The sequence below is a fragment of the Orycteropus afer genome, unplaced genomic scaffold, assembly GCF_000298275.1.
Source record: "Orycteropus afer afer isolate SDZICR_OR568_19922 unplaced genomic scaffold, OryAfe1.0 scaffold00029, whole genome shotgun sequence".
Classification (NCBI taxonomy): domain Eukaryota; kingdom Metazoa; phylum Chordata; class Mammalia; order Tubulidentata; family Orycteropodidae; genus Orycteropus; species Orycteropus afer.
In genome coordinates, this window is record NW_006921616.1 from 10,910,373 (window position 1) to 10,921,319 (window position 10,947).

Sequence of the window (10,947 nt, forward strand, 5' to 3'; positions counted from 1 at the left end):
CAAGTTCACATATAACCTTAACTCTCACACCCCTTTAGATCAGGATTCTTCTATGGGATCTTTGATCAAAATGTTTAGTAATGGTGGCCAGGCACCAGCCAGTTCTTCAGGTCTCATGGCAAAGGAGGCAGTTGTTCATGGAGGCAGTTAGCCACATGTTCCATACCCTCCAATGTGGTGATGATTTTTAAGGATGGGGAGATGTGAGCATGTTTGTAGCCTTGGAGAACAAGCAGAAATAGCTCAAAAGACACACATCTAGAGAAGACAAGTCTTGAGACCATGATGTCCTGTAGAGCAAGGTCGACAGACTTTTTTGTAAAGTAAGTAAAAAAAAAGAAAGTAAATATTTTAGGTTTTGAGGGTCAAGAGGCAAAATCAAGGCTATTATGTTGATATCTTCCATAACAAGAGTGAAAACCAACTTCCACAATTTTTATTGACAAAATTTTTAAAAATTGTTATTTGGGTGAAAGTTTACAGAGTAAATTCATTTTCCATGAAGCAGTTCATACACCTTTTGTTTCATGATATTGATTGCAATCCCCATAATGTAACAGGTCCGTGTATCCTTCTTTCCTATGCATTCTTGCCCTCTGAGCTATCTCCCTATGCAAATACTGCCCATCTGATCTCCCAGGACTGATTTATTGAAAACATTTGAAACGTAATAATTGAGTACAATTTTTATAATACAGGTCTATTAATCAGAAGAAGGAAACTTTTTCTAAATAACATTTTGCTTATTTGAGATTCAGAGTTAGTGTCCTTTATGATCAAATCTATTGCAAATGTTCACCTATAAAAATCGTTCATGGCTGTGGGCTCTATGGAAACAAATGTGGGACTGGATTTGACCCATAGGCAATGGTTTGCTGACCCCTCCTGTAGAACTTTTCACAGTCCTTCTGCAGCAAGTCGTGGGTGGGACGGATTGATGCAGATCCACGCCCACAGGTGATTTTTTCACTCAGCAAGTGTTCCTCTGACTTCCCTCTATAAAATAACAGTCCCTTTCCCGCCCCTGCACTGCCCATCTCCTTTCCACTGCTGTAGTTTCACACAGCACTTAGCTGTCATGGTGTAGTGGTTAAGGTATTTTGGCTGGTAACCAAAAGGTTGGTGGTTTGAACTCCTGCCCCCCAGTTGTTCTGTGGAAGCAAGATGAGGCAGTTTGCTTCCATAAAGACTGACAGCCTTGGAAACCTAATGGGGGTTGCAGTAAGTTGAAATGAAAATCGACTCAGTGGCAGTGAGTGGTTGTTTATACACACACACACACACACACAGACACTATGCATTTATGTGGGAGCTCTGGTGGTGTAGTGCCGAAGGCATTTGACTGCTCACCAGAAGGCTGGAGGTTCAAACCCACCAGCCACTCCTTGGAAGGAAGGTTGGGCAACCTACTTCTGTAGTGATACTGCCTCAGAAACCCAAGAAGGGGTCTCTATGAGTCGGATCCGACTCGACGGCAGTGCGTTTGTTTTTTTGGGGCAGAGATACTTTCAGTATTCGAAAGTATCTCCATTAGGCAGCACTAAATAATACTGAAAGCAGTGAGTTTGGTTTTTTGGTTATGCATTTACTTGTTTATTTTCTGTCAACCTAATTTAAATGTCAGATTCATGAGAGCAGAACCTCTGTGTGTGTGTGTGTGTGTGTAGCCTTGCTATTTTCTGGAACAATGTCTGAAAGTGTCTGGCACATCAAAGCCACTTAATAAATATTTGTTTACTGAGTGGAAAGAAGGAAGGAAGGAAGAAAAAGAAAGAAGGAGGGAGGGAGGGAAGGAAGGAAGGTGGCAGGAAGGGTGCATGGATAAGTGGTGGATGGATGCATGAGTAAATGGATTTATACGTGCATGACTAAGTGGATGCATGTATGCGTGGGTGGGTGATTGGATTATAGTCAGTTGACCAATGAGTCGTTGAGATGTGATGATAATGCAGATATTCATGAGCAATTAAACTCCATTCCAAGGAGAAATTCCTAGCCAACTCTAGGAAAAAATAGAAACAGAAACACATATTTTACCCATGGAATAGTCATTGGGGAAAATTTTAGGGGAAATCTCATGGAACTAAGGTTGATTGTACGTCTCCCTGCTGCTCCCAGTGAGAGTAGAATGCACCTGAACTCTGTCCCATCTGGGGACTTGATGTGTCCATGTTCTCTCCTCTGCCAGGATCATTCCTATTTTTCTTATCCATCGGCCCGAGAACAACATCCCTTATGCAACAGTGGAGGAGGAGCTGATAGGGGAATTTGTGAAGTATTCCATCCGGGACGGGAAGGAAATCAACTTCCTGAGAAGAGAGTCAGAGGCTGGTCAGAAATGCTGCACTTTCCAGCACTGGGTCTATCAGAAAACAAGTGGCTCCCTCCTGGTCACGGACATGCAGGGTGAGAAGGGCGGCTTGACCTGGGCGCCAGGGATGCTCTGGGCTTGGGTGCTTCCTGGGGATAGGGAGGTGAGGGCAGAGAAGTCTGCTGGTGTAACCCCACGGTGCCTTTAAGCATTGTCACCAGCAGAAGGTATTATTAATGTCTTGTCTGAGACAAGGTTGGATGAAGGGTCCTGAAATGACCAGCCCAATGGAGTCATAAAGTTCATTTTAATAATTCCTTCTAATAATGCCTCCCCATTACAACAGGTACCCAAAGATTGACCTTATTGTTATCTCCTTACTAGGCACAAACTCAGAAGTACACATGAAAATCCACTGAGGAGGCTGCACTGCATGTAAATAATTATACAACAGTGTGGCCTTAACGGACCTATTCTATCAGCCTCTGGCTATGCTATTGCCCTCTGTCTTTTCCTCTGCACACTTCATTTTGCGTTCAATATCACTTTTCCCCTGAAAAGCAATGCCCTGGCGCATGTGCACTGCTCATTTCACTCCCAACACTGGTCAACACCTCTCCGTAACTGGGAGTGTGCAGTTTAACGTCATGGCACAGTGCTGGGAAGACTCTCCTTATTGTCACTGTGGCACAAGATGGCACACCCTTTCTCTAAGCAATCTCCACCTTTTACAATTGTCCAGAGATGCTGAGATTAGGATAAAAACAAAACAAAACAAAACAGAACTCAGAAGCCTCCAAACTCAACCATCAACCTCAGACTGTTGAAAGTGACCACCTTCCTGGTGGCATTTACTTATTTCCAGACAGTGCCAATTCCCACAGGCATGGGGCGTGAAAGCTGAGCTGTGAAGGGTCCTTGTGGTCTGGGCCCACTAGTGAATTTTTAAGCAGCCGTCACCCAAAACATCCAAGGACTCAAATCCTGGAGAATGAATGGACTCCTGAGGCTGCCGACCTTCCTTCCATCACAAACAGCCTGCAGATGACCGCTATCCGTGACCCAGCTCAACAGCTGTGTACCAGAGGGCCAGTGACTGACCGAGGGAGGCCTTTAATGACCTCTGTCAAATTGCTGTCCAAATTAGGAAACCGAGAGAGGCATTTCATTTCAAAATTTGTCATCTATTTTCCTAAACTACAGGTGACATCTGGTAATGCAGAGAAGCAAGGGAAAGCACTGCCCCAATTTCAAGCACCTTTTTGCCAAATGACTTTTGAAAATTGGACTCACATGTGGCTTAGAAAGTAGAGCTATGATTTTTAAATACAACTTGCCATGAAACAAGATGTCCAAAGAGGGCCTTTGCAATTTGGTGTTTTTTTTTTTTTCCTTTTAAAGCACAGATCTTGTAATAAAAGCTATGTGAAGCCCTTGTACATATGTTCTCGTTGTTAGAAGCACTGAAAGAATGAGATGAATTCGTTACCGACTGTGTAAGAGGCTTTTAAAATGCTCGCTGGAGCACCCAAAGTGCTGCGTATGATTGAGCTCGCAGGTGCACAGCAGAAACGCAGGGCTCATTGTATCTGTGACTAACCGGACCGAGTGGCAACATGTCCATATTCCTGTCAGGCTCCAGGCAGACGCTGCCGAGGCAAACCGTTAACCCTTTGGCTTTCCTTTCCTGGGTCTCAGCAAACGGTGCTCCTGGAACCATGGAGAACCATGGGATGAGGGTAACATCAAGGAGCCTTAGTGGTGCAATGGTTAAGCAGTCAGCTGCCAACCTAGAGGGTTTGAAACCCACCAGCCACCCTGTAGGAGAAAAGACCTGGTGATCTGTTCCCGTAAAGATTACAGCCTAAGAGACCCAATGGGGTTCTACTGTGTCACACTGGGTTGCTGTGAGTTAGACCCACTCAACAGCACACCACAACAACAGGGCACCATCAGATCTGACCCCCAGGGATTGGCATTGGCAGGGCACACTGTTTTCTTCCTCACAGCCCAGACTGGCTCCTATGTTGCCAGGCCCCTCGGTGGGCAGGATCACCTGCTGGGTGAGGAATACCAGTGATTACAGGCTGGTTCATGGAAGGCAAGAGTCAGGGACAAGAGAGGAGGCCAGACTCAGACCTGGAGTGGTGCAGGTCCAGACAGATGGGTGGGGTAGCCCTGTGGACCGGTGTCTTGTGATGAAAGGTCCATCACTAGAGTGCATGGCAATTACATCAACTTACATCAAGTTGGAGCAAGGGCCCATAGCCACCATCCCAGAGAAATGGGAATGGAATTGGTACCTGGGATGGCAAGGGGCTTCTGCAAAGACCTACAGCATGAACACTCAGGACATCAGAGAGGTGCTCTGACCGCTGCCAGTCCTGGTTAAAGATGAGGGGCAGAGACTGGAGTAGGGTGGGGGAGGGTGGCTCTCTTCTGGGCTGCAGAAGGTGTTGGCAACTCCTCACCTTGGAAGACAACAGCATTTTCCATTCTCTTTGCATCCCCGGTCTCCCTGCTGCTGTCTCAACTGCTCCTGCTGGCAAGGCAGAAGCAGCCAGCCTCCTGCCTGCTCAGGATTCTTCCAGGGCTGCCCAGGGCTCTTTGCTGAGCCCAAGGGGGAGGCTGAGGTAACTGCTCATTTTGGTTTCGGTAGCCACCACTAATATGGCTTAATGGAGAGGAGTTAGGATGTGTCAGAAGGTCAGACCATGGCTTGGAAATGTTAATGTCCCCAAGCCACTGGTTAAAATCTATGTATAAGTCAGGGGTATTTCCCTGGGTCTAACCCAACCCAGAACACCTCAGTCCTGGATCTGAAAAACGTATGGCAACGGGACTCTCATAGCTAGAGTTTGGCTCTGAACCCAAAGAAAGGCCTTCTGGGATTTTGTTGACAATGGCCACCCTCATCCACACCCATTCTTCCTTCCACTGGGTAAGGGTTTCCTTGTTAAAAGAGGAATGGGGACCAGTCCTAAGCCCAATTCATTTCTGAGGAGAAAGCTCATGGGGAAGTGACAGGCCTTTCATTCAGTCATGGAGGGGCAGGTGTCACTCCCCAGTCAAAGGTCTGTGGGCCACGCATACCCAGGACCTCATTCCTCAGAGCTGAGAGGGCTTGGGGTGTTTGCGGTGGGTAGGACCCACTGCTCACATGGTGCCCAACTCCCGAGGGGCTGCCCACCCCATGATCATCCCATAAAGCTGGTGCATGTCTGGTAGACTGCCATCCTCCACAGAAGGTGGCCTTTGGCAGGAAGGAGGATGGAATTGCGTGTTTGTACAGGAAGGGAGATGAGGATGGTCTGCCACTACCCACCTCTGTTGCTAGATTGCTGGTCCTTCCTTGAGGAGCCCAATGTAACACACACCCCATCTTTGTTCTCTCTTCCCATAGGTGTGGGAATGAAGTTAACTGACGTCGGCATAGCAACGTTGGCTAAAGGGTGAGTAGAAACAGAATTGAACGTGCATCGTTGAACACGGGCTCCCGAGACCTTCTGGGCACTGCTGTCGAGGCGTGTGTGAAGCTAAGCAGACTCCTTGCCTTGACTGTGGACGACAAATGTTCTTGGGGTGAATTCCGTTCCCTTCTCTCACTTACATCAAATATTTATGGGCTTCATTCTCTCAGGGAAACACATTTGTTCCCTGACTTGGGAACAAACCAGAACTCTGCAAATGCAATTTAAGATTAATTACTAACAGGAGTGCCATGGGGCAAGCATGCCAGCATTCTTGGGATTTCTCCCAGCTACATATATCCCATTTCCCTACCTTTAGGAACATTTAATAGCTTCCCCATGCAAAATGTCTTAAGAATATTTTCTTTTGCAACTGAGTACAATGAATTCAATTTGCTTATTTGGAATGTATTTTTCCCCAAAAGAACTTTCAAGGGGCTCGCAGCCTCCCGTGATGATTGCAGGAGCAGGCGGCTACTGGGCTTCTCACTTACCTTGGTGGTTGTTGATGGTTTTGCTTCCCTAGCTTAGGTGTTGTTATTGTTGTCAGGTGCCGTCGAGTCAGCTCTGACTCACAGTGACCCTATACACAACAGAACAAACCACTGCCTGGTCCTGCGCCAGCCTCACAATGCTTGCTATAACTGAGCCCATCGTTGCAGACACTGTATCAATCCATCTCGTTGAGGGCCTTCCCATTTTTTGCTGACCCTCCACTTTACCAAGCATATCCTTCTCCAGGGAATGGTCCCTTCTGGCAACATGACCAAAGTAGGTGAGACAAAGTCTGCCCATTCTCACTTCCAAGGAGCATTCCGGCTGCACTTCTTCCAGGACAGATTTGTTCGTTCTTCTGGAAGTCCGTGGTATTTTCAGTATTCTTCATCAACACCACAACTAAAAAGCATCAACTCACCTCCTAGTTTAGAGTAGGATGTTATTTTATGCAGGGTGGTGCATGGCCAGATGGTGCTATGTGAGAATTTTAGTGGGATATCATTTTTTTGTGGTTGTGGTTGTCCTATATGTGTATTTGTACATGTGTGTTATAAATAGAAAACCAAAAGAACCAAACTCACCATGGAGTGGATTGCGACTTAGGAAATATACGTGTAATCAAACATCTGCCATTATATCTTTTGCATTTATAGTTTAGTGACCTTAATTACTTCCGGCAAGTTCTTCAACCATCACATTCACCATTTCCAGATTTTCCCATCACCTTTAATGGAAGCCCAGTGCCCTAGGGGTGTGTCTTTCTACAAAGTATCTCCTTTCATGATTTACTTGACTCCCACAGGGGCAGAGAAAGCAAGCTAATTGGGGTTGGTGGTGAAAATAAATTTCTGTTTTGGAGGCTTTGCCCATTACTGCTGTTCCCAAGTACTAAGTGCATTTGTAAGTGACAGAAAAAAGAGGGCCCATGACTATGGAAGGGGGAGCTTAGTCTCCTACGGCTGGGACTATTCATCTCTGTGAGTTTCCATTTCAGCCATCCGCATCAGCTAGGCTTACCAAATGTGCTGGGTTTCAGCTGTAAGGATGGAGGAAAGGAGAAATGGAAAAAACAAAACAAAACAAAAAAAAACCACCCGTTGCTGTCAAGTCAATTCTACTCATAGTGACCCTAGAGGACAGGGCAGAACTGCCCCATAGGGTCTCCAAGGCTGCAAAACTTTACAGAAGTAGACTGCCTCATCTTTCTCTCATAGAGTGGCTGGTGGGTTCGAAAAAGCCTTTAATCATTGCACCACCAGAGCTCCTGGCAGGACAGGAGAGGGATTTGGAAAAGCAGACAGGGGACAACTCTTCTTCTTATTATTGTTATTGTTATTTGGGTGAAAGTATACAGAGCAAATTCATTTTCCATACAATAGTTCATACACATTTTGTTTCATGACATTGACTGCAATTCCCCACAGTGTAACAGCTCTCTTCCCACTTCCTCCCTGTAGTTACCTCTTCCCTGTGTCCTTCTTTCCTGTGCATTCCTCCCCCCTGAGCTAGCTCCCTGTGCAGATACTGCCTCTCTGTTCTCCCATGGTTGATCGTTCTAAGGAGCTTATCTACCTGATGAAAATGTTCACCCCATATGCCTGTCTATTATTGTTTGGCTGGAAGCCATGGGAATGAGTTCAATTCCAGACTTGAAGGGTAACTAGGGGCCATAGTCTTGGGGGTCTCACCAGGCTCTAACAGACCAGTAAACTTGTCTTTTTTTTTTTTTTTTTAATGGTTTTGAGTTTTGTCCCACATTGTTTGTTCTCCCTCTATCCAGAATCTCCTGCACTGATCCCTTTATGACAGTGGTAGCTGGGCACCATCTAGTTCTTCTGATCTCATGGTCATATAGGCTGAGGATCACATGGTCTACAAGTCTCTTGGACTAATTGTTCCCATTCATCTTTGATTTTCTTCATTGATCTTTGTTCTGGATGAGGAGAGACCCATTGTTGCATCTAGATGGCTGCTTGCAAGCTTTTAAGACCCCAGGTGGTACTCACCAAATTAGGATGTAGAACAGTGCTTTTGTGTGGTATGTTACTCCAGTTGAGCTTGATGGACAAGGGCTAACTCTTGACTTTCATCTCCTGATCATAAATGTGATTCTCAAAGCTCTCACTGACTGCACAAGGTTTTGGACTTGGTTTTAGAATCAAGATGCAGCTTGGATATTTTCCCTGATGTAGTTCCTTCTGAAAAACTGCTCAGTCACAATACAGTTCTGTGTTGGGACAATTTCTGTGTTTCCCTCCATGGTGACAAGGGTCATAAGCCTTAGGAAAGTGGGTGATGGCCTTGGGTGATGCAGTGGGGGGACAGGGGTTTAGAGAGACCTGGCCCTGCCACCAACTTCTGCTTCTCCTACTCGTAGCCTTGCTCCTTGATGTCACAGGAACTTGTCTGGCCTATCTGATGAGAAGGGGACCATGCATCTCATTTACCTGGAACAGAACTGTTTTATGCCTGATGCCCAGCATCCTATCTAGTTTCACATTTGCTTTGGACCAAACCAAACCAAATCCACTGCTACTGAGTTGATTTTGACTCACAGCAACCCTATAGGACATAGTAGAATTGCCCCATAGGGTTTCTGAGGCTGTAAATCTTTACGGAAGCAAACTGCCTCATCTTTCTCCCATAGAGCAACTGGTCAAACTGCCAACCTTTTGGTTAGCAGCCAAATGCTTTAGTCACTGAGCCACCACTTCCTTGTGTGGGAAAAAAAATTAAATTCCATCTTTCTCTCACCAAACTGTAAGGATTAATCAAATCAGTTCAACTCCATCCCACTTCGGTTCTGACCCCACTACTGAGGCAATGCCTCCTCCTCTGCCCCTGACCACCTGGAGCTGGGTTAGCACTCACAAGATAAAGGGTCCAGTCCTGCAGGCTGCTAAGTCAGCCCAAGACCTTGGCCGCCAGCTGCCAGCTTGGGAGTCCTCGTGACACCCTTGCTTCTGACCTTGGGGCTTCCTTTTTGCCCTCCAGGGTACCACTCACAAGCTCAGGACTCCCCAGCTGCCTTCACGTCTGACTTGCTGGCTACCAGTACTCACTTGGGTTCGAGAATTCATGAGAATGACTCATAAAACCCACAGAAAGTGCTATACTTAGGATTACAGTTTTGTTGTAGAGAGAAGGGTGCAAATGAAGAGATGCACAGGGCAAGATCTGGGAGGGTTCCCAACACGGGGTGATTGTCTCCCAAAGGGCACACTACCCTCTGATGTGCATGCATATTGGCTACCAACCAAGAAGCCCCTGGAACTTCTGTGTCTAGAGCTTGTACTGAGGCTTCATTTACATGGACGTGATTGACTGAGTTACTCCCAGGTCAGCTGATACCACATTGCAGTGGTCCTGCTAGCCTGGCCAGCCCCACCTGAGCACCTCATTAGCATAAACCCTCAGGTGTGGTCTGGAAGCCTCATCAAAAGCAGGTCAGTCATGGAGGAGTTTCCAGAGCTTCAGAGCTTACCCTCTCAGGAACCAAAGACAAAGATGAAATTCTGGGGTAAAGTTAATTTTAAACTCCACAACAAGAGTCCTCATTTAGAAAGATGATTGATTTGATGTCCCTATTTATGAAGTCCTCTGGATTCCAGGAGGATTTCCTGAGTGGAGCCTTCCTTATGGACACGGGTGTTCTGTACAGAACATGCCGATACAGGCGTCAGCCAGACTTGGTTTGAATCCTGGCTTCTTGGTCTTACCAGCTGTGTGAAGGTGAGTGTGTGACTTCAGGTTCTCGGAGTCACTGATCTAGCAAATGGGGAGCCAAAGGATTGTCATGAGGATGCCCCAAGCTCATCTGTACCCAGTCCCTGAAGCTGCTAAGATCTTGATAAATATTGGTCTCCGTGGCCCCCTCATAAGGAGTTCTGGTGGTATGGTGGTTAAAACATTTGGCTACTAACCAAAAGCTTGGTGATTTGAACCCCTCAGCCACTCCATCGAAGAAAGATGAGGCAGTCTACTTCCATAAAGAGTTACAGCCTTGGAAACCCAGTGGGGATCACTATGAGTTGGAATTGACTTGATGTCAGTGAGTTTGTTTTGTTTTGTTTATTTCCCCTACTCATGCCTTACCCTAACATCAGAGGAATCAAATTTCATACCTTTATTTGGAACAAAGGAGCTCTGGTGGCATGATGGGTAAAGCATCCATCTGCTGACCAAAAGGTCAGTGGTTCAAAACCACCAGCTCAATGGCAATGGGTTATTTAGAACAATTTTCTACCAAATCAAAACAGAAACCTGCTCGAGAAGTTTCAAAAACTTAGACAGGCGTAAGAGGGTGGTTATTTAAGCCATCTTTTCAAAGTAAGTCAACAGCTTCCAGGAACCAAGACCAACTGAGAGCTTCAAAGGCTGCATTTTCCCCCTTTATTTAAAAAGAAATCCAATCTCTTGGTTTGTTCTCATCTTTAATGTGACTTAACTGGCCTGGGACGGCTGCCCAAGACCCATTAGAAGAGTTGATGGCTGGAGCCCAATGTGAAACGTTGTCTATAAAGTGTGACTTACTTTCTGCCTGCCTGCCCAAGGAGGGGTCAGGGCGGAGGAGACGGCAGAGAAGGGAACTCTGAAGCGTTTTAGAGCTTTTGAAGGGATATTAGATCATCTTGTCCATTGTTTTTGTTCCAAGTCTTCTTTCAACTT

The 10,947-nt window shown here is 46.1% G+C and overlaps 1 protein-coding gene across 1 annotated transcript in view; it reads left to right on the plus strand.

The window, feature by feature from the left end:
• Positions 1–10,947, plus strand: part of ALPK2 (alpha kinase 2) — a 128,467-nt gene that overhangs the window by 108,413 nt on the left and 9,107 nt on the right. The window contains 2 exon segments of the mRNA XM_007935549.2: positions 2,189–2,406; positions 5,715–5,763. Coding sequence (XP_007933740.2) covers positions 2,189–2,406; positions 5,715–5,763 — 267 coding nt within the window.